Here is a 26088-nt window from a genome sequence, read left to right as displayed (position 1 = left end):
TAAAGGTGATTACATGACCACATATGTATAAATATGTTACATGTAAAGGTGATTACATGACCACATATGTATAAATATGTTACATGTAAAGGTGATTACATGACCACATATGTATAAAATATGTTACATGTAAAGGTGATTACATGACCACATATGTATAAATATGTTACATGTAAAGGTGATTACATGACCACATATGTATAAATATGTTACATGTAAAGGTGATTACATGACCACATATGTATAAATATGTTACATGTAAAGGTGATTACATGACCACATATGTATAAATATGTTACATGTAAAGGTGATTACATGACCACATATGTATAAATATGTTACATGTAAAGGTGATTACATGACCACATATGTATAAATATGTTACATGTAAAGGTGATTACATGACCACATATGTATAAATATGTTTACATGTAAAGGTGATTACATGACCACATATGTATAAATATGTTACATCTAAAGGTGATTACATGACCACATATGTATAAATATGTTACATGTAAAGGTGATTACATGACCACATATGTATAAATATGTTACATCTAAAGGTGATTACATGACCACATATGTATAAATATGTTACATCTAAAGGTGATTACATGACCACATATGTATAAATATGTTACATGTAAAGGTGATTACATGACCACATATGTATAAATATGTTACATGTAAAGGTGATTACATGACCACATATGTATAAATATGTTACATGTAAAGGTGATTACATGACCACATATGTATAAATATGTTACATGTAAAGGTGATTACATGACCACATATGTATAAATATGTTACATGTAAAGGTGATTACATGACCACATATGTATAAATATGTTACATGTAAAGGTGATTACATGACCACATATGTATAAATATGTTACATGTAAAGGTGATTACATGACCACATATGTATAAATATGTTACATGTAAAGGTGATTACATGACCACATATGTATAAATATGTTACATGTAAAGGTGATTACATGACCACATATGTATAAATATGTTACATGTAAAGGTGATTACATGACCACATATGTATAAATATGTTACATAAAGGTGATTACATGACCACATATGTATAAATATGTTACATGTAAAGGTGATTACATGACCACATATGTATAAATATGTTACATGTAAAGGTGATTACATGACCACATATGTATAAATATGTTACATGTAAAGGTGATTACATGACCACATATGTATAAATATGTTACATGTAAAGGTGATTACATGACCACATATGTATAAATATGTTACATGTAAAGGTGATTACATGACCACATATGTATAAATATGTTACATGTAAAGGTGATTACATGACCACATATGTATAAATATGTTACATGTAAAGGTGATTACATGACCACATATGTATAAATATGTTACATGTAAAGGTGATTACATGACCACATATGTATAAATATGTTACATGTAAAGGTGATTACATGACCACAATATGTATAAATATGTTACATGTAAAGGTGATTACATGACCACATATGTATAAATATGTTACATGTAAAGGTGATTACATGACCACATATGTATAAATATGTTACATGTAAAGGTGATTACATGACCACATATGTATAAATATGTTACATGTAAAGGTGATTACATGACCACATATGTATAAATATGTTACATGTAAAGGTGATTACATGACCACATATGTATAAATATGTTACATGTAAAGGTGATTACATGACCACATATGTATAAATATGTTACATGTAAAGGTGATTACATGACCACATATGTATAAATATGTTACATGTAAAGGTGATTACATGACCACATATGTATAAATATGTTACATGTAAAGGTGATTACATGACCCACATATGTATAAATATGTTACATGTAAAGGTGATTACATGACCACATATGTATAAATATGTTACATGTAAAGGTGATTACATGACCACATATGTATAAATATGTTACATGTAAAGGTGATTACATGACCACATATGTATAAATATGTTACATGTAAAAGGTGATTACATGACCACATATGTATAAATATGTTACATGTAAAGGTGATTACATGACCACATATGTATAAATATGTTACATGTAAAGGTGATTACATGACCACATATGTATAAATATGTTACATGTAAAGGTGATTACATGACCACATATGTATAAATATGTTACATAAAGGTGATTACATGACCACATATGTATAAATATGTTACATTAAAGGTGATTACATGACCACATATGTATAAATATGTTACATGTAAAGGTGATTACATGACCACATATGTATAAATATGTTACATGTAAAGGTGATTACATGACCACATATGTATAAATATGTAATGACAGTTACATGTAAAGGTGATTACATGACCACATATGTATAAATATGTTACATGTAAAGGTGATTACATGACCACATATGTATAAATATGTTACATGTAAAGGTGATTACATGACCACATATGTATAAATATGTTACATGTAAAGGTGATTACATGACCACATATGTATAAATATGTTACATGTAAAGGTGATTACATGACCACATCATGTATAAATATGTTACATGTAAAGGTGATTACATGACCACATATGTATAAATATGTTACATGTAAAGGCGATTACATGACCACATATGTATAAATATGTTACATGTAAAGGTGATTACATGACCACATATGTATAAATATGTTACATGTAAAGGTGATTACATAACCACATATGTATAAATATGTTACATGTAAAGGCGATTACATGACCACATATGTATAAATATGTTACATGTAAAGGTGATTACATGACCACATATGTATAAATATGTTACATGTAAAGGTGATTACATGACCACATATGTATAAATATGTTACATGTAAAGGTGATTACATGACCACATATGTATAAATATGTTACATGTAAAGGTGATTACATGACCACATTATGTATAAATATGTTACATGTAAAGGTGATTACATGACCACATATGTATAAATATGTTACATGTAAAGGTGATTACATGACCACATATGTATAAATATGTTACATGTAAAGGTGATTACATGACCACATATGTATAAATATGTTACATGTAAAGGTGATTATATGACCACAATATGACATTTGTTATCAGTTACAGAACTTAAACTTTGTGATAGTCCTGATTATGATGTACTGAACCAGACTTTCACCACCTATAGACACAGATATTTGGATATCTCACGGTAGATAACAACTGATAGTGTCTCAGACATACTTGATAACACAGAATATCACACCACAATCAAGTACAATATTCCATAACATACAGGGTAATAATACACAATAAATTATAACCAGATCTCTCCCTCAATAACACAGCAATACTAGGCTTGTAAAAGGAGTGAGTCAGTGTTGTTTGTTGTAAATATGGTGTGTCACTCAACTGACAGAGTACACTTCTTTGACTCCATCGGTAGAGCCGTGATTTTGCTCACAGGAGACCACATTATATACTGTATTGGCCGTAATTAGCACCCCTACCCCTATCAGCACCCCTCTCCTTTCTGTAGAAGAGCTGGAGTTGTATAAATGTCCCTATCCCATGGAAATAACCCTGTCTTACAACATGTGACGTCTCTAACATCAGCACTGTATCCCATATTACATTAACTTGTGAGTCTTTTACATGGGAATCATGACATAATAATGTGTCTCAAAGGATAAAAGACATATGCATGTGTACTGTTACACAGATAAATGCTTCATTAGTACCAAAAGAATGAGCACTAATTACAGCAAATATGTTAAGGCTCAACCTCCAGACTAAATGGACCATCTATAGAAATTCTACCATATGGCTAAATCACCAGGTTAAAGATACCATCAAATATAGGGCTAAGCCATCAGGCTAAAAGAACCAATCAATATAGGGCTAAGACATCAGGCTAAAAGAACCATCCAATATAGGGCTAAGCCATCAGGCTAAAGAAACCATCCAATATAGGGCTCAACTACCAGGCTAAAGGGACCATCCAATATAGGGCTCAGCCATCAGGCTAACGGGACCATCCAATATAGGGCTCAACTACCAGGCTAAAGGGACCATCCAATATAGGGCTCAACCACCAGGCTAAAGGGACCATCCAATATAGGGCTCAACCACGAGGCTAAAGGGACCATCCAATATAGGGCTCAGCCATCAGGCTAAAGGAACCATCCAATATAGGGCTCAACTACCAGGCTAAAGGGACCATCCAATATAGGGCTCAGCCATCAGGCTAAAGGAACCATCCAATATAGGGCTCAACTACCAGGCTAAAGGGACCATCCAATATAGGGCTCAGCCATCAGGCTAACGGGACCATCCAATATAGGGCTCAACTACCAGGCTAAAGGGACCATCCAATATAGGGCTCAACCACCAGGCTAAAGGGACCATCCAATATAGGGCTCAACCACGAGGCTAAAGGGACCATCCAATATAGGGCTCAGCCATCAGGCTAAAGGAACCATCCAATATAGGGCTCAACTACCAGGCTAAAGGGACCATCCAATATAGGGCTCAACCACCAGGCTAAAGGAACCATCCAATATAGGGCTCAACTACCAGGCTAAAGGGACCATCCAATATAGGGCTCAACTACCAGGCTAAAGGGACCATCCAATATAGGGCTCAACCAACAGGCTAAAGGGACCATCCAATATAGGGCTCAACACCAGGCTAAAGGGACCATCCAATATAGGGCTCAACTACCAGGCTAAAGGCAAAGGGACCATCCAATATAGGGCTCAACTACCAGGCTAAAGGGACCATCCAATATAGGGCTCAACCAACAGGCTAAAGGGACCATCCAATATAGGGCTCAACCACCAGGCTAAAGGGACCATCCAATATAGAGGCTAAAGGGACCATCCAATATAGGGCTCAACCACCAGGCTAAAGGGACCATCCAATATAGGGCTCAACCACCAGGCTAAAGGGACCATCCAATATAGGGCTCAACTACCAGGCTAAAGGGACCATCCAATATAGGGCTCAACTACCAGGCTAAAGGGACCATCCAATATAGGGCTCAACTACCAGCCTAAAGGGACCATAAATATAGGGCTCAGCTACAGCTAAAGGGACCATCCAATATAGGCTCAACTACCAGGCTAAAGGAACCATCCAATATAGAGCTCAACCACCAGGCTAAAGAGACCATCCAATATAGAACAACCACCAAGGACAATCCAATATAGGGCTCAACCACCAGGCTAAAGGGACAATCCAATATAGGGCTCAACTCAACCATCCAAGGCTCAAAGGGGACCATCCAATATAGGGCTCAACTACCAGCCTAAATGGACCATCCAATATAGGGCTCAGCTACCAGCCTAAAGGGACCATCCAATATAGGACTCCATCACTAGCTAAAGGACAATCCAATAAAGGGCTCAGGCTAAAGGGACCATCCATCCAATACCAGGCTAAAGGACAATCCAATATAGGCTCAACCACCAGGCTAAAGGGACCATCCAATATAGGCTCAACTACCAGGCTAAAGGACAATCCAATATAGGCTCAACCAACCAAAGGACCAATCCAATATAGGGCTCAACCACCAGGCTAAAGGGACCTTCCAATATAGGGCTCAACCAACAGGCTAAAGGGACCATCCAATATAGGGCTCAACTACCAGGCTAAAGGGACAATCCAATATAGGGCTCCATCACTAGGCTAAAGGGACGGTCCAATATAGGGCTCAACTACCAGGCTAAAGGGACGGTCCAATATAGGACTCCATCACCAGGCTAAAGGGACGGTCCAATATAGGACTCCATCACTAGGCTAAAGGGACAATCCAATAAAGGGCTCCATCACTAGGCTAAAGGAACCATCCAATATAGGGCTCAACTACCAGGCTAAAGGGACAATCCAATATAGGGCTCAACCACCAGGCTATAAGGACCATCCAATATAGGGCTCAACCACCAAGCTAAAGGGACCATCCAATATAGGGCTCAACTAAAAGGCTAAAGGGACAATCCAATATAGGGCTCCATCACTAGGCTAAAGGGACCATCCAATATTGGGCTAAACTACCAGGCTATAAGGACCATCCAATATAGGGCTCAACCACCAGGCTAAAGGGACAATCTGATATAGGACTCCATCACTAGGCTAAAGGGACGGTCCAATATAGGGCTCAACCATTAGGCTAAAGGGACCATCCAATAAAGGGCTCAGCTACCAGGCTAAAGGGGTTATCCAATATAGAGTTCAACCACCAGGCTAAAGGGACCATCCAATATAGGGTTCAACCAACAGGCTTAAGGGACCATCCAATATAGGGTTCAACCAACAGATTAAAGGGGCCATCCAATATTGGGATAAAAACCAGTTTTAAGCTATTTTCGAAATTCACAAGCTGTGAATTGGCCCAACTACTAGGCCAAAAAATAAAGCCCATCCATTGAGTTAAGGGTGCAAACACCAGCCTTAATTAAACTATTTTCCATACTATGACTACTTCAATGGTTGCACCAACATCACATTACTCACACAGATTTTCAAAATGTTTCTAGATAACAGTATTACTGTGAAAATACAGAAAAGTCTGTGGATATCAAAGTAAAAAAAAATCATTCTAGAAAAGCAAAACTTACAAAATATCTCATCTCTTTTATGCTTAGATAGAATATGTTGACATTGCAAATGATGAGTCAAAATGACATCATAGAATTATTTTATCAAATTAATCAAATTTAATTGCACTTCTCTAACCATATGATAAAACAGTTATGGACTTTCATGCTGGTAAATATGATATAATATGAACTGGAAAAAGATATTGACCTTGAATATCATTTTTTCCACTTCATATTACATTATTATTTCACTAGCACTAAAGCCTATAATTGTATTATGAGTCATTATGAAATTTCAATTTACAATGGATGAAAACTGAGAAACAAAATTTAAAAAGTAATTAAGCAAACTTACCTATAATTATTACATAGAATAAAAAGCAAACTTACCTATAATTATTACATAGAATAAAAAGCAAACTTACCTATAATTATTACATAGAATAAAAAGTAAGATATGATTCCATGCATTTCCAACATATAAGCTATCCAGACCAAGACTGTTTTTGTCTGGATTAAAGCCCATTATGATCAGCTGTTTATACACAATGTAGGTCATGTGGTCTCTCTGATAAAGCTCAGGACTCAGATACATAGACACTAAGGTCAAGGCCATCTAGATATCCCATTACAGGGAGATATCATGTCTTGTAATCAGTTTAACATTTTTTAAATCTGAAAAAATTAAAACATAAAAAAAATAACATAGATATGGGAATTGTGGCTAAGATTAATTAGTAGTTATTGTAATCAATAAAAACCAAAAAACTGAATCCCAAGGGTATGGCAAACAATCCCAAACAATGATTGTCCAATAATTACAACCAGGTAATTGTGACTATCACCATGAGCAGTCAAAGGAATGGATGGGGGGCTTGTTTGAAAACCTCTCATTTGACCAGGCACCTGATGACCAGGAATTGTACTTATAAGACATCATTCTTTGGTCTAATTCTAAGACTTTTGGCACTGAAAACCAGGAATTGTAACACATTTGGTAATTTCAACCACAAGTTCCATAACCTTTGGCTCTGTAAACCAATAATTGTTAGATGTTTGGCATTGTTAATCAGAAATCAGAAAATATAAGACTTTTGGCACTGTCAGTCAGGAAATAAAAGACACTATTATCTAGGAATTGTAAGACCTTTGACCCTGTCATTTACAAATTGTAAGACCTTTGACCCTGTCATTTACAAATTGTAAGACCTTTGACCCTGTCATTTACAAATTGTAAGACCTTTGGCCATGTCAGCCACAAATTGTAAGACCTTTGCCTCAGTCAACCACAAATTGTAAGACCTTTGACCCTGTCATTTACAAATTGTAAGACCTTTGACCATGTCATTTACAAATTGTAAGACCTTTGACCCTGTCATTTACAAATTGTAAGACCTTTGGCCATGTCAGCCACAAATTGTAAGACCTTTGCCTCAGTCAACCACAAATTGTAAGACCTTTGACCCTGTCATTTACAAATTGTAAGACCTTTGACCCTGTCTTCTACAAATTGGAAGTTCTTTAGCCCTGTCAACCACAAATTGTAAGACCTTTGTCCTTGTCAAACACAAATTATAATACCTTTGACCTAATTAGCTACAAATGTAAGATCATTGGCCTTTGTCACCTAGAATTGTAAGACCCTTGGGCCTTGGCCCTGTCAACCAGGAAATAGAAGACTTTCAGCACACATGTGTATTTGTTCAATGTTGAAGCAAATGAATGACAACTTGCAAACCGTCAATTGTAATTAAGTCAACCACAAATTTTAAGACCTCTAGCTCTTTCAACCAGGAAATATTTCAACAGAGGATAGTAAGAACCTTTGCCCTGTCAAATTAAGACCATGGCCGTAACAATCAGGAATTGAAATACCTTAAGTATTCTTTCTGTTTTGGCACAGTTGTGTTTATATTCCATTTAAAGGTTCCTTTTTAGAGTGAAGAAGCAACACACACTAACTGTGAGGTGGATGTTTGTGGTCAAATTTGGTTACAATCTATGTAGAACTCTAGGACAAGTAGTGATTTATAGGATTTACCTCTATTTCCCCTAATGGGCCCTGCCCCTCCTGCCCCCGGGGCCAAGGGTGTTTGTGGCCAAATTTGGTTACAATCAATGCAGAACTCTATAACTAGTAGCGATTTAAAAAAAATGTTGACGGACAGACGGACGGACGCCGGACACCGTGCCATGACATAAGCTCACCGGCCCTTTGGGCCAGGTGAGCTAAAAAACGAAAACGGAACCAAATCAGGATTTGAACTCGTGATGTGTAAATTTAATACAAACAATCATTACAATGTTAACCACGTCACTGGTAGATAATCTGCCTAGTGAAAGTGGAATGTGATAGGTGACCTCCCTGTGTACAGGTGTGGGGCCGTGTGTGGTTGTTTACAGGTATAGATCTGGGACAGGAGGCGATCCAGTGTCTCACACACTGGTACCTATATATATAATAGTGTTACAGGTATAGATCTGGGACGGGAGGCGAGTGTCTCACACACTGGTACCTATATATATAATAGTGTTACAGGTATAGATCTGGGACGGGAGGCGATCCAGTGTCTCACACACTGGTACCTATATATATAATAGTGTTACAGGTATAGATCTGGGATGGGAGGCGAGTGTCTCGCACACTGGTACCTATATATATAATAGTGTTACATCACTTACTGTATCGAATACTAGATGTTCTAAATAAATTGAAATATTCTGTGAATAATTCTCAATCTTATTTCTTTTATTTTGATAATCTTTTATTTTATTTTTTAAATCAACAAAATTTGACACCTTGAACATAACATTTTCCTTTTTCCTTTTCTACAATACAATCTAATGAATCTACACATATTCTTTAATTAACATATATAAGGGATATTATGCTTAAGGTATAATCAATTAACCTCCAGTTACAACATTATACATTTTCTATGAAGTATTATATAGTGGATAAACAGATCTATACAACTTGTTCTACTGATAGGAAACAAATGAAGCTTTTTTGTGTTACAAAATTTCAATTATTAATAAGATCAATTATTATAAACAATTAACTAGATCAATTAATATAAATAGATATATTTTACAAAAATTGTGTGAACTCCTTTGTCTCAAACAAAAACATCACACATAATTACCATATGGCATAATATCTAGGTGACCTAAAAATCTTTCAAAATTTCTGTTCACTATATAATGACTGACCATAAATCATCATGTATTGCAAAATAGCATATATGTTATGCTTCTAGCAAAGCATATGCATATTAGATGGATCCCAGTTAAATTTAACATTTCACTGTACAGCTAGGTGCACCTGCACATTACCTTTGCATTGGGTCAACCTCGTTGAGGAAATAGGGTCAAACTAATTAACTGAAAAGTCTAATTAACTTCAGCCCAACAGAATGTTCCTGTCTGAAAGAATCCTCTTGTGAGCATTTAATGTGTAAAGAACAAGGAAATGTTGAGTGCTCTTAACAAGAACTAAATCATAGCCTCCGGCATGATGGTATCAATGGCTTTACCCACTATGCCTAAGAAGCATGCTCCATCAGCTGAGTGACGGAGATCGTGATTTAAACACTATATGCACAATTAGCCATATCCATCCAATGCTTTTACACTACCATGGTATATCCCACCAGTTTTCAGGAGATCTCCTAAATCTCAATTACCAAAGACTCTCAAACCACCAACCACCTTCAGTGGGTTCTTTAGTCTGGTGACAAATAATGTAGAAGAAAAATACATTCAGATTCTGATGAGTGCACAAACCTGAGGAATTGAACTAATGGCTTTATTTACCACTGAAGACACAACAACTCACAAGTTTGCATATCCCCTTGCTATCACACTCTAAACTTTTATTTGGCTTGAAACATCTGGTTAAGTTTCATACCAATTTCAATTGTAACAAGAGAGCTAGGAGCGCCGGACCTGGTTTTCGCACCCTTGGACTAAATCCACACACACTTATAGCCGGATGTTCTACAGATTGAACTACTGGTACCTGGTCATGATCACTCAGATGATCAAACCAGTCCAGATTCTGCTACGCATGTATATAAATAATGTATATAGTTTTGGCATAATGCGTGATACACCTTTTGAAATGCTTACATTTAAATAATGATTAGTGCTGCATTGGTCTGAGTATAAATAATAAATCACACTGAAAAAAATATATAAAAGTATATACAGCACATCATCGATATATATCTTTGTATAGTATTTCACAATCTCTCTTAGACAGTTTTTAGACACAGTTCTGTTTGTATCAGTTTTACGTACTATTAAAACAGACAGGCCTATGTATTGTAAGGACTGTGCCCAGGTTGTGTTGGTGGAGGGAAGGAAAGCCGGAGACCAGAGAGGAAAAGCCGGAGAAGGAGAAGAAGGAAAAGAGAAGGGACTAGAGAGGGTGGGCTGATAAAAATATGCCAATCGGCCAGCGGCCAGTACCTGGACCAACTGCTCCCACATTTGAGGGGATTCGAATCCCGCATTCCCAGAGGTGGACGGGCTTGGGGCTAAGATGGTATGGACATTTCTGTAACCACCTCGAGCCACCGCGGCGCCTCCAGAACTTAGACTATTATCTGCACAGATGTGCCGCTCTATGCCACTACGTAGTATGGGTGTTAATCACATGTATAATGTGTTTGGCCTAAACAAGAGTTTATGTTCAGTCCATTCGAATTATCTACTCTTAATTTTCCCAACAAGAACATCTAACTATATGTTAATAGCTGATGACTGTACAGACTTGCAGCTTAATTATCTGTTGACTATGTACAATATGCGAGTTGTGTCCATAGATACTGAAATATCTCCATCACATTTCATCATAAAAATAGAACTAGCGCTACCGTAGCTAATACATCTATCAAATGAACTATAAATATTAGCTTCTAACGCTGTCTAATGGTCCTGTATCGAAACTGATTTATTAGCCTAATTACCGTAAATATCTTACCTTTACCAGTTGTTTACGTATGAGCTTGTCTATGTCACATCACGTGTCTTTTTCTAGTTTCACTTTGGCTTCCGCTTCGAGCTTCTCGGGAATTAAACATCAATTGGGAATTAAACATCAAAAAAGACCGAGAGATCCGGCAATTTCAAAATGGCGACTCCCATGTGGACAAGGCTCGTCCGACAAGGTTGTTGTCGAATTTGTCGTCTCCAGAAGTGAGTTGTTTCTAAACACGCATTTCAAACTGTCAAATAATTTAATAGGTCGATGACTATTCTCTTGTATCTAAAAAATCAATTGTATATGCATGTCCCGATTGAAAATTCACGACGATTGCATAAGACAACTTGACAACTTGGTATCCTAACGTATGTACAGTCCAGAAAGTTCTGAGTACATTTTATAGGCCTATTTCATTTCAGATAAACGTTTCAGTCAGTAGTTCTGGATCATTTAAAACACACAAAAACAAAAATGATACTGCACTGATATAATTGGGGATAAGAAAAAAATCTTCGAAGGTATCAGTTTGGTGAAACACAGGCGTTCTGGTTTGCTAAAAATATACTAATATTATATAATGATATTATTATACTTTTATCAAACCAGAAGCAGACCCCTGTGGGTGAAACGAGAACACTTATTTATACTGTGAGGTCATGTTTTTTTTTCCTTCATTATTTTACAGAATTATATTCGTCCTCACATACAGTTGGTTCTTTCAGGACAGGGAGTGCTGAGTAACAAAAATGCTCCAATGCGAGGTTCTATTTAAAGCTACATGTACGCTACAGATCATTGCGACCTTGATGAGAGTATTTGCAAATATTAACATATCAGTTTTGAACCTAAATCAGTGTTTTTCCTGCCTATATATTTGGGGCCGAAATTCGGCCCCATTCCCACTTGTATTTCTTGTTATTTTTTCCCAAATCTATGTCTAAATTGCCCAAATCAGTGAGTTGAAGCGTATTTTGTGTGACAAAACAAATTTTTTTTGGAAATTCCAAGTCTGAACATCGTATTTTAGTATACATTCTTACAATGATTCCTAGAGAAGCATAATTGTTTATTTCTACCTTTTCCAAAATTTCCATAAACACTATTAAATTTGTTCCCAATTTCCTACTTTTATCGCACAAAAATTCCCAATTTTCACCAGGTGGCAATTTCCCTGTAAATAACAAACAGATTTCGTACATTTGTCCTGGCAAAATAAGCTTATGATCGCGATTAAACTTCAACTTGCAGTGATGTTTTGACACATGTGTAGAAATTCGAAAATAGCGACAGGTGATGAAGCCATGTGTTCACCAGGTCTTTAATGTGTTCCGAGAATTCTTCTGGTATTGTTGATCGATGCAGCGAATCAGCTTGATAATATTTCAGAAACTAGCCTAATACCATATTGTTTATATTATCAAAGTCAACAAAATATTTGAATCACTTGCACTTTATAGATTTTAGTTACAAACATTTGACCGACATCACAATCGAATGATAATGAAAGCGACATATGGCATATCGGAAAGGAAAACAAACATGATTTCCTGGTTTGTTGTTTTTATGACAAGACATTTTATTATATCAAATCAATGAAAGTATGATAATAAGAAAAAACATTGTAAAAAACAGTTACAGATGAACTGTATGGCAGTACAATATTATTTTTATGGTGCATTGCAATATACCAATATACCAGTTAACCGCGGCAGCCTTAAAATGTACATGAAAAAGAACCCATCAGCATGACTATTATAGAACTGCAATACAGTCATGATTACTGCTAAATTAATTCCTCTGGAAAAAAACTTGTATTAGGTATGTGCATTTAGGAGACCCTGAATTCCATTATAAAAGTACATCAATTTTTCTATCGATAGGTTCATTGTTCATACACTGTGCAACTGCATTTTTGATTTGTTGCAGGTGGAGATGGGGAGGGGGAGTGGGAGGGGGGGGCGTTTGGGGGACTATGTTATGGTGTCTATTACAATGAGTACTTGTTTGCTTACTTTGATAAACATTTTAGAAATAATAGAAATATGACTGAAATCGGTTATATCCATATCTGAAAGAAATCACCACCATATTATTCAATATTCAGGTTCACTTTGACAGCCGACGCCCAGCAAAGTATTCATATTACTCAATGCAGAGTTGTGGGGAAATTTTGCAAAATTTTGAAGTAATATAATTAGTTGTATGACTCAAAGTCATCAGTGTTTCATTATCTTACTAATACAAATAAATAACCAATATTTAAATGACCAGTTCTTTTAAGCAACTAGCGACCACATATTTCCTATACCCTGTGGATGCCGAAATCTGCCTTCGGCGACAAGAACATTTCCAAAATGACCCCGTTTTGCCATAAACAAACGTAATAAATGGAGGAGTTCTAAATATGATTTAATTAAAATGAATTAAAACAATAACAAAAATACACTTTTTAATTTTAATATATTATTTATTTATTTTAGAAGTTAAAATGCATATGAAATTATTTGTGAAAGACATCAATATCAAAAATGGGTGACTGGTCATCTCAATTCTGATCAGTATGAGGTATTCTATTAAGATGCCACCTCTATTAAGAGACCACCTCTATTAAGAGACCACTTTTTAATTTCCCTTCGGTGGTCTCTTAATACAGAATGTACTGTATATCGATTGTTATTAATTTATCAATATACATTACCTAATACACCTAATAATGTTTTAAAACATGTTTATTTTTCTTCTCATTCACCTGTCACCTCTAGAAAATTGACATCCATGATACAGTGGCACTTAATTAGCAAATAGGACTTAAAATACTAGTATATTGTTTGTGTATTGTGATAAGATATGCAGCAAACCGACAACCTTTAAATCTAGAATCCTTAAATTTTTGAGGTTTAAATACTTTTAAAGAAGATTGTGTGTCTCTCCTATTTGGATATATTCTGTTTTTATTTTTCAGTGTGAAACATAGGACATTCTCCAGCAAAGAAGGGGAGAATATTCCAATTTCCTCTGTACCATTGACAGAGAGATTACCTGGGTTACCGCTGCCAAAATACGCGACCGTTGACAACCAGAAACAGGTGACACAAGTTACTACGCTGGAGAATGGACTCCGCGTGGCATCAGAGAACAAATTTGGACACTTCTGTACTGTAGGAGGTAAAATGGTCTTATGATAATACTGTTTAGTGTGTTTGGGTAATGCTTTGTAATCTTATCTATAAATGTAAAAAAAATATTCTAATAGTATCTTAATAATATAAATGTACAGATATAAAATTGTTTTTAGCTCACCTGGCCCGAAGGGCCGGTGAGCTTATGCCATGGCGCGGCGTCCGTCCGTCCGTCCGTCCGTCCGTCCGTCCGTCCGTCCGTCCGTCCGTCCGTCCGTCCGTCCGTCCGTCTGTCTGTCCGTCAACATTTCCTTTAAATCGCTACTAGTCATAGAGTTCTGCATGGATTGTGACCAAATTTGGCCACAAACATCCTTGGGGGAAGGGGAACAGAACTTGTATAAATTTTGGCTCTGACCCCCTGGGGGCAGGAGGGGCGGGGCCCAATATAGGAAATAAAGGTAAATCCTATAAATCGCTACTAGTCATAGAGTTCTGCATGGATTGTGACCAAATTTGGCCACAAACATCCTTGGGGGAAGGGGAACAGAACTTGTATAAATTTTGGCTCTGAGCCCCTGGGGGCAGGAGGGGCGGGGCCCAATAGGGGAAATAAAGGTAAATCCTATAAATCGCTACTAGTCATAGAGTTCTGCATGGATTGTAACCAAATTTGGCCACAAGCATCCTTGGGGAAGGGAAACAGAACTTGTATAAATTTTGGCTCTGACCCCCCGGGGGCAGGAGGGGCGGGGCCCAATAGGGGAAATAAAGGTAAATCCTATAAATCGCTACTTGTCCTAGAGTTCTGCATGGATTGTGACCAAATTTGGCCACAAACATCCTTGGGGGAAGGGGAACAGAACTTGTATAAATTTTGGCTCTGACCCCCTGGGGGCAGGAGGGGCGGGGCCCAATAGGGGAAATAAAGGTAAATCCTATAAATCACTACTAGTCATAGAGTTCTGCATGGATTGTAACCAAATTTGACCACAAACATTCTTTGGGGAAGGGAACAGAACTAAAATTTGGCTCTGACCCCCGGGGCAGGAGGGGGGGGCCCAATAGGGAAATAAAGGTAAATCCTATAAATTACTTGTCTAGAGTTCTGCATGGATTGTACCAAATTTGGCCACAACATCCTTGGGGGGAAACAGAACTTGTATAAATTTTGGCTCTGAGCCCCGGGGGCAGGGCCCAATAGGGGAAATAAAGGTAAATCCTATAAATCGCTACTTGTCCTAGAGTTCTGCATGGATTGTGACCAAATTTGGCCACAAACATCCTTGGGAGAAGGGGAACAGAACTTGTATAAATTTTGGCTCTGACCCCCGGGGGCAGGAGGGGCGGGGCCCAATAGGGGAAATAAAGGTAAATCCTATAAATCGCTACTAGTCTAGAGTTCTGCATGGATTGTAACCAAATTTGACCACAAACATTCTTTGGGGAAGGGGATAAGAACCTGTATAAATTTTGACTCTGACCCCCCGGGGGCAGGAGGGGCGGGGCCCAATATGGGAAATAAAGGTAAATCCTATAAATCGCTACTTGTCCTAGAGTTCTGCATGGATTATAACCAAATTTGGCCACAAACATCCTTGGGGGAAGGGGAACAGAGCTTGTATAAATTTTGGCTCTGACCCCCAGGGGGCAGGAATGGTGGGGCCCAATAGGGGAATTAGAGGTAAATATTCAAATTTCTTCAGAAAATAAACAATGAACCTGTATCCAGAATATTACTTGGCATTACAAACCAGGTGAGCGATACAGGCCCTCTGGGCCTCTTGTTAAATTTTAATGTAATAATTTGATTCCAATTCGACTAACCATGATCATGATCAACAATGGAAGATAATATACCGGTACATATGTAATACACATGACATTTTACTGTTCTGATGAATAATGACAATAATATTGATATTTCAGTATTAGTAGATTCAGGATCTAGATATGAAGTTGCTTATCCAGGTGGAGTTTCTCATTTCCTAGAAAAATTAGCATTTAATGTAAGTAAACATTATAAGTGTATGTTTGTTGTCCTGATTATTTAAATTTCAGTAGATTTGTAATAGAAAGGCATTTTATTGAAATACAAAAAAGATATATTAATCCAGTATCTGAAATAAGAAATATATTGTACAAATTAACATGGCTGACTGTTTATATCCTTCCAGTCCACGTCACAGTATTCTCGGGATGAGATTTACCAGATTCTAGAGAAACATGGTGGAATTACAGATTGCTTGTCAGCAAGGTAAAACAGTTAATTATTAGACTGAAAGTTGATTTGAATATATTTTGTGTGAAAATAATCAAATAAAATTGGGCACATTTTTGTTGTTCTCATATACTATTGTGCAATGACACACAAAAATGTATCGGAGAGGATGCCACTATGTTTTCTAACTTATGTCCATTACCTTAACAAAAAGCAGTAGATGTGTTAACAAAATAAAATACAGAACAATCTTACTCCTCCAGACTAAATCTGAGTGTACAGTATATTTGATTATATAGCCCTTTGAGAAAATTACCTATGAGACCATTTCGAGAAAATTGCCTATGAGACCACTTTGAGAAAATTGCCTATGAGACTATGATCAGTTTATTCTGTATGTATTATAACACTAACCCAATTATTTATTTTTGGAGGAAATTAAATCATGCAAAAGCTCAACTTTGCCAGTAAAATTGACCCCATTACACTTTTGGTTGCAGAGACACACTCATATACGCCATGTCAGCAGAGTCCACAGCACTTCCGCTGCTGTCCAATATTCTGGCCGAGGTCACTCTTCGGCCCCAATTTACAGAACAAGAGGTCAGTCTCAAATGTTCCGTACTTTTATAGGGTCAACAATTTCTTTCTTTCCCTTTTTATTCCTTTGTTGTGAACAGAAACTTTAAAGCAGTTATCTTTGAAAAAATATGGTAAAGATCTTAAACTAATGATCATTTCAAAATGGATTTTGTGAATGCGTCCACTACCTTTCTGACACCGGTTTTAATTTTTAAAATGGGAATGTAAAACAAGATTAATAAATTTGTAGAGTCACAAAAGTTGTGATAAATTTGTAGAGTCACAAAAGTTGTTATCTTATCGTTAATACTACACTTATAAGTCGTCTTATGTTTCCTGTGTTTATCCTAAATACCGTGCGGTAGTTGACTATCACTGCTCCAGATGGCAAAACAGCAAAATGACTCTCTTCTGTTATCATATTACTACATAGTAAATCTCGCATATGTTTGTTGTTGTAAGCTCATCTCATGCCATCGGTATATATTTTCTGATGAAATTAATGTTTTTAAGAAACCTTTATGTTTTATACCGGAAAGGTAGTGGGCCTTTAAGATATTTATTTTAAGCAAGCTATGACAAGATACTTAATGTAAGATTATGTTATCTTTAGATGACTCCAAAAGGCTTCATTTGGGCATTTAAATAAAATTCTATGCTGAAAACTTTAGGCAGTTGTTTCCTTGCAATCATTGAATTGTCATTATTTTCCATATACTATGGTGTCACATTGGATTTCCTACTCTCTAGGTCAACATAAAATTCGTCTGTCATAGTCCATAATTATCATCTCTCTACATGTAAATTTACTTTCATTCCTCTGATTTCAGATTGATGATACTAGAAACACAATATCCTATGAGTTGGAATCTGTGGAAATGAACCCTGACCCTGAATCTATACTTATAGAAATGTCACATGCGGTAAGTTGATCCAAGGGTGATTGGAAGACCAATGACATTTGTTTTCTCAAGGAATGAGGAATCACACATATTGAATGACTGATTTCATTTGAATAGGATTTGTTTAGATTAACCGTGTTGTTGGTACTGCATGTTTAATTCTTCAACCTCCATGGAATCCCTCATTCTCTATCTTGCAGGCTGCTTACCAAAACAACACCCTTGGCCTGCCAAAGCTGTGCCCTAAACAGACCATTCCTACCCTCGACCGGAACACCATATTGTCCTACATGTATCACCATCACACTCCAGACAGGATGGTGGTTGCGGGTGTGGGGGTAGATCACCAACAGTTTGTAGAGGCGGTTAAGGAAAGCTTCCTCAACAAAACACCAGTCTGGGAGGATAATCCTAAACTCATCAACCCATCATCGGCCTTAGATCGGTCAGTGGCCCAATATACAGGAGGCCAGGTCAAGGTAAGATTAATGTTCTTAGTCCACATTCATAAGATGATGGGTTATTTATATTGTCTTTCATCCAGAAATACTGAAGGGATCGTTTTTCAAATTTTATAGGCAAATTCTTTGTGATGCCTAGTTTGTCATTCATTTTGGGACTGTTCCAATAACAAGATGGTAGAAAGGCATTCATCCTGTATTTTGACAATTTAAAAAATTTGTTATCACAATTTCTCAGAAAGTACTGCATTTTGGGACTAATTGGAAAACAAAATGGCTGACAGGGTGAACGGCAGCCATGTTGGATTTTATAATTAAAAGATTGTCATTGCTTTATCTCTAATTCTTAGAATAGACTAAATGTTCATTCTTGATAAAAATTTCATTTTCAGATGTAGAATCTCCTATCTTGTAGTGATGTGTTGGTATATCATAATCTGGGACAGATTAGAAAACAACATGGTTAACAATTAGTCATTTTGATGATTGAAGTTTTTGCTGCTTTATTAACCTTATATGCAGTTTCTCTGTATTAACTACAAAGGATAACCTCTGTTACCAAGGGTATTAGTCCTGAGATAAAATGACAGTTGGGTAAGATGATTATTAACAATATGCGTCCGTTATGGAATAGCTGACAATGTGAAAGTCTTGGATACCTTTACTTACTAGTTTGTCTCCTTTTCTTTGTACAGGTAAATAAGGACTAATCAGATTGTCTCCTTTTCTTTGTACAGGTAAATAAGGACTAATCAGATTGTCTCCTTTTCTTTGTACAGGTAAATAAGGACTAATCAGATTGTCTCCTTTTCTTTGTACAGGTAAATAAGGACTAATCAGATTGTCTCCTTTTCTTTGTACAGGTAAATAAGGACTAATCAGATTGTCTCCTTTTCTTTGTACAGGTAAATAAGGACTAATCAGATTGTCTCCTTTTCTTTGTACAGGTAAATAAGGACTAATCAGATTGTACAGGTAAATAAGGACTAATCAGATTGTCTCCTTTTCTTTGTACAGGTAAATAAGGACTAATCAGATTGTCTCCTTTTCTTTGTACAGGTAAATAAGGACTAATCAGATTGTCTCCTTTTCTTTGTACAGGTAAATAAGGACTAATCAGATTGTCTCCTTTTCTTTGTACAGGTAAATAAGGACTTATCAGATATTAGTCTTGGCCCTAACCCCATGCCAGACCTTGCCCACCTTGTCCTAGGTCTAGAGAGCTGCTCCCACAAGGATGATGACTTTGTAGCCTTCTGTGTCCTGAACATCCTTCTAGGAGGCGGTAGTTCTTTCTCCTCTGGGGGACCTGGCAAGGGCATGTACACTCGCCTCTATACACATGTACTTAACAGGTAAGAAAAAAATAAACATGTAAATTTGCCTATATACACATGTACTTAACAGGTAAGATAAAAATAAACATGTACGCTCACCTCTACACACATGTTCTTAACAGGTAAGATAAAAATAAACCTCTACATTTGCCTATATACACATGTACTTAACAGGTATGATAAAAATAAACCTCTACATTTGCCTATATACACTTGTACTTAACAGGTTTAGATAGAAATAAACATTTAAACTCTCATTTATATACAATGCCATGTTCTTTACAGGTAAGATAAAAATAAACCTGTACGCTCACCTCTACACACATGTTCTTAACAGGTAAGATAAAAATAAACATGAACGCTCACCTCTACACACATGTACTTAACAGGTAAGATAAAAATAAACATGTGCACTGGCCTCTACACACATGTTCTTAACAGGTAAGATAAAAATAAACCTCTACATTTGCCTATATACACATGTACTTAATAGGTAAGATAAAAATAAACCTCTACATTTGCCAATATACACATGTTCTTAACAGGTAAGATAAAAATAAACCTCTACATTTGCCTATATACACATGTACTTAATAGGTAAGATAAAAATAAACCACTTCATTTGCATATATACACATGTTCTTAACAGGTAAGATAAAAATAAACCTCTACATTTGCCTCTATACACATTGACTTAACAGGTAAGATAAAAATGAACCTCTACATTTGCCTATATACACATATTCTTAACAGGTAATTAAATAAGATAAAAATAAACCTCTACATTTGCCTCTATACACATGTACGTAACAGGTAAGATGAAAATAAACCTCTACCTTTGTCTCTATACACACATACTTAACATGCAAGATAAAAATAAACCTCTACATTTGCCTCTATACACATTGACTTAACAGGTAAGATAAAAATGAACCTCTACATTTGTCTCTATACAAATGTACTGAACAGGTAAGATAAAAATAAACATATACACAAGGCTTTATACACATGTACTTAACAAATAAGATAAAAAACATATACACAGGCCTTTATACACAAGTACTTAACAGGTAAGATAAAAAAAAAACATATACACAGGCCTCTATACACAAATACTTAACAGGTAAGATAAAAATAAACATGTACACAGGCCTCTATACACAAGTACTTAACAGGTAAGATAAAAATAAACCTCTACATTTGCCTCTATACACAAGTACTTAACAGGTAAGATAAAAATAAACCTCTACATTTGCCTCTATACAAATGTACTTAACAGGTAAGATAAAAATAAACCTCTACATTTGTCTCTTTACATTAGTATTTAACAGGTAAGATAAAAATAAACATGTACATGGGCCTCTATAAACAAGTACTTAACTGGTAAGATAAAAATAAACCTCTACATTTGTCTATATACATCAGTATTTAACTGGTAAGATAAAAATAAACATGTACACGGGCCTCTATACACAAGTACTTAACAGGTAAGATAAAAATAAACCTCTACATGTGTCTCTATACACATGGACTTAACAGGCAAGATAAAAATAAACCTCTTCATTTGTCCCTATACACATGTACTTAACAGGTAAGATAAAATTAAACATGTACACTCTTCACTATACACATGTACTTTACAGGGCAATTCCCTGTTACCTTTATCTTTACCAGTTACATTGTTGTATGCTGTATCTTTACCAGATACATTGCTGTATGCTGTATCTTTACCAGTTACATTGTTCTATGCTGTATCTTTACCAGTTACATTGCTGTATGCTGTATCTTTACCAGTTACATGTTTCATTTATATACCATGTCTTACAGTACAGTAAAAACTCTCATTTGTCTATAACAGTACTTAGTAGTAAAAAAACATGTATCTTCATATACCTGTACTTTACAGCAATTATGTTACTTTATCTTTACCAGTTACATTGTTGTATGCTGTATCATTACCAGATACATTGCTGTATGCTGTATCTTTACCAGTTACATTGTTCTATGCTGTATCTTCACCAGTTACATTGCTGTATGCTGTAATCTTTACCAGTTACATTGTTCTATGCTGTATCTTTACCAGTTACATTGCTGTATGCTGTATCTTTACCAGTTACATTGTTCTATGCTGTATCTTTACCAGTTACATTGTTGTATGCTGTATCATTACCAGTTACATTGCTGTATGCTGTATCTTTACCAGTTACATTCTGTTATGCTGTATCTTTACCAGTTACATTGTGTATGCTGTATCTTTACCAGTTACATTGTTCTGTATGCTGTATCTTTACCAGTTACATTGTGTTGTTACATTGTTGTATGCTGTATCTGTTTCTTACATCTTTACCAGTTACATTGTTGTATGCTGTATCATTACCAGTTACATTGCTGTATGCTGTATCTTTACCAGTTACATTGTTGTATGCTGTATCATTTACCAGTTACATTGTTGTATGCTGTATCTTTACCAGTTACATTGTTCTATGCTGTATCTTTACCAGTTACATTGCTGTATGCTGTATCTTTACCAGACCAGTTACATTGCTGCATCTTTACCAGTTACATTTCTGTATGCTGTATCTTTACCAGTTACATTGTTGTATGCTGTATCTTTACCAGTTACATTGTTGTATGCTGTATCATTACCAGTTACATTGCTGTATGCTGTATGTTTACCAGTTACATTGCTGTATGCTGTATCTTTACCAGACCAGTTACATTGCTGTATGCTGTATGTTTACCAGTTACATTGCTGTATGCTGTATCTTTACCAGACCAGTTACATTGCTGTATGCTGTATCTTTACCAGTTACATTGCTGTATGCTGTATCTTTACCAGTTACATTGTTGTATGCTGTATCATTACCAGTTACATTGCTGTATGCTGTATCTTTACCAGTTACATTGCTGTATGCTGTTTCTTTATTAGTTACATTGCTGTGTGCTGTAAATAGACTGTTGTTCTCTGTGTTGTAGATACCACTGGATAAACAGTGCCTCTGCTGTAAATCATGCCTATGAAGACACTGGCTTATTCTGTATCCATTGTAGCAGTCATCCAGAGCGGGTAAATTACATCACGCATTAAAAAGGAGCTATCTATGATACTTGTATGGTCATCATTTGGCTTATTCTGTATCCATTGTAGCAGTCATCCAGAGCGGGTAAATTACATCACGCATTAAAAAGGAGCTATCTATGATACTTGTATGGTCATCATTTGATGCGCTTTGAAACATAGTTTTTAAAATACGTTGGATGCGAAGTTTTAAGAAGAATATACCTGGTATTACTTTTTCAAGCAATAACTCTGTACATTGGTAATGCATGTAAGAAACAGGTTAATAATGCAGCAATTTTATAATGAATTACCATGTTTTTATTTACAGTTGGGTGAGCTTGCTGAGGTCATCACTAATGAACTTACTGAAACAGCAGGCAACATTCGCACAGTAAGTACCTTTATGGAGATTATATGATGCACAGACAATCAGACCAGGGGTGCTATCTCATAATGCAATGATTTATTCAAAGGTTATTGGAATCATGGCTTGTGTACATAGAATATGGGGAAGGATTAATGTACAACATGGATGTGCTGGCTGTATCAACACTGATCCTAACAGTATCCTCTTTGGTACAGATTTCTTCATCTCTGATCTCAATTTTTGATGTGTTAATTATGTGGGCTGTTACTATTTAAAACTTTTTGTCTACAGGATGAGTTAGAACGAGCTAAGACCCAGCTCCAGTCCATGTTGATGATGAACCTAGAAATGCGACCAGTCATGTTTGAGGATGTGGGGCGCCAGGTGCTTGCTAATGGACACCGACGACCTGTCGAGTACTATTTTGATGCTATTGGTAAGTTGTTCTCTGCATTTTCTATGGCTAAGATGCTTATCAGGTACTTCTCTTCTGTTCAACTTACCCTGGTTACCTTGCATATTTTTCATAGATCATATCAGACAAAGATAGTTTAATTTTTCAATGCAGAACATATCACATTAAAAGGAATGGATTATTCATATCTATGCACAGTAAAAAATTTCACTAAAGGACTGACTTCATGCATCTTGGCATTAATAAAGAAAAAAAAACATAAATAATTCAAGAATTTCAATTTACACAATTGTAATACATATACTTTCTGTTTCAGGTAATATCACTGCTGCTGATCTTAACCGAGTTGCTAATCGCATGCTCAAAACTAAACTCAGTGTGGCAGCTTATGGAAACCTAAAGAAACTGCCATCATATGATGATATGCAGTCCTTCTTAAATAACAAAAGTAGCTTACATAAACAATTCAATCTGTTCAGAATGAGGCGATGATTATGTGTGTTGGCATAGTAACATATCATAAAATGGGAGATCTACACACAACAGGGCTGAACAGTGGGACTTGGAATCTATTTGATCATTGGCTGCCGAATTGAAGTACCAGAAAATGTCTGATTTTTTAATCAGTATTGTAAATGGCTGTCGTGGAGAAGTACAACTACAGACATGTTGATGTTGTGTGTTGAGTGTGTATTACTTTAAATTGTTTCCCTCTGTTGAATATGTATTAGTTCAAACTGTTTCTCTTGGCAGAGGAAGTAACAAACTTAAATAGTTGCATACAGAGGGACAACATTATAATTGTGAGTGATTATTGTAGTCAGTATATAGCTAATTTATACACGAAAATGATTTCTCAGAAGCATAAGATCCAGATATTTTGAGATTTTATTAAACCTATAAGAATTATATGTATGTATGAATATTTAGATCCAAGGAAGTGACATGTAGACATACAATATCTTAATTGCCATAGATAACTGCAGGGGTTTCGGGAATGGATGGGCTTATTACTGGGCATGGTCTTAGGGCAAATAAAATAGATTGAAAATTTTTTACACATGATCAACGAAAATATTATATGAACAGTTGTGAAAGAGTGAAGAATATTAGAGTTAACTAAGATAGCTAGATCATGAGTGTTGCAATGTATTTAGTGTGTTTAACCCATTTACCAATGAAACTTTATAATGAAATGGTCTAGTCTTTGATTTAGAATTCATCAGCGGTAAATGAGTTCAAATTAAAGGTGCTTGAATTGATCAATCATTAATATAATTATGCCAGTTCACTGCAGTAGAATGGTACCTATATATATATATATATATGATAAATTTAAAGAAAAATCTTTAAGGACGAAATCTATAAGAAATAAAAACAATAACGACTGACTAGTGAGCGCTTTCGCCCCATTCAAGGCACATGGCGTGTTCGAATCCTACCGAGCACAACAAATACTTTAATACAAATGATATTTTCATGTTTTGTCTTTTATTTAATCAGACATTGTATTCTTTGTATTCTTCCTCATTGATTGTTTATATCTTGTTTCTTAGCAAATGATGTCATGAATTATGACGTCATAATACGTCTTCAATAAACAGTCTGAAGAGCTCCCTTGAATGGGGCGAAAGCGCTCACTAGTCAGTCGTTATTGTTTTTATTTCTTATATATATATATCTCAACCTCTGGGGAGTGGGGGATCAAAATATGCTCACTGTATCAAATGTTATAGGGGACATCACCCAAATGAGATAGCATTGATATACATATATATGATGTAAAACAGAGGATTGAAAGGGGAAGTAATTCTATGGTATATGACAGTACATGTGCACCATATAGAACTTACCTAGTAATTACCGTTCATCTCGTATTTCATTGTTTTACCATAAAGTCTGAGTAATTTGTTAACCATGCTTGTTAAACAAAACAATGGTTTAATAAATGAATTCTTTTACCAATAATTTGCTTTTGTTTATTTATATCAAAGATAATAAGGGAG

At 35.8% G+C, this 26088-nt stretch overlaps 2 protein-coding genes across 4 annotated transcripts in view; one reads left to right on the top strand and one right to left on the bottom strand.

Moving 5' to 3' along the window:
• The window catches only part of LOC138320539 (uncharacterized), a 29261-nt gene extending 17565 nt beyond the window's left edge, over positions 1-11696 (bottom strand). The window contains exon 1 of one of the 3 annotated variants that reach the window (XM_069263568.1): positions 11615-11696. The gene's annotated coding sequence lies outside the window, so the exon portion shown is untranslated. Of the gene's footprint in view, positions 1-7052; positions 7268-11614 lie in introns of those variants that run through there. The other 2 variants (XM_069263571.1, XM_069263570.1) reach the window with 2 other exon arrangements.
• Positions 11697-11740: 44 nt separating this feature from the next.
• On the top strand, positions 11741-26050 carry LOC138320538 (mitochondrial-processing peptidase subunit alpha-like). The gene is made up of 12 exons (XM_069263567.1): positions 11741-11829; positions 14580-14782; positions 16666-16745; positions 16914-16993; positions 17458-17560; positions 18370-18462; positions 18642-18920; positions 20046-20257; positions 23216-23306; positions 23629-23691; positions 23959-24103; positions 24399-26050. Exons 1-12 carry the CDS (start codon positions 11765-11767, stop codon positions 24572-24574), a joined length of 1590 nt encoding a protein of 529 aa, XP_069119668.1. The 5' UTR covers positions 11741-11764; the 3' UTR covers positions 24575-26050.
• Positions 26051-26088: the final 38 nt, after the last annotated feature.

The sequence above is a fragment of the Argopecten irradians genome, chromosome 4, assembly GCF_041381155.1.
Source record: "Argopecten irradians isolate NY chromosome 4, Ai_NY, whole genome shotgun sequence".
NCBI classification, from domain to species: domain Eukaryota; kingdom Metazoa; phylum Mollusca; class Bivalvia; order Pectinida; family Pectinidae; genus Argopecten; species Argopecten irradians.
The sequence above is the reverse complement of the archived record's forward strand: the minus strand, read 5'-3'. Positions and strand labels throughout refer to the sequence as shown.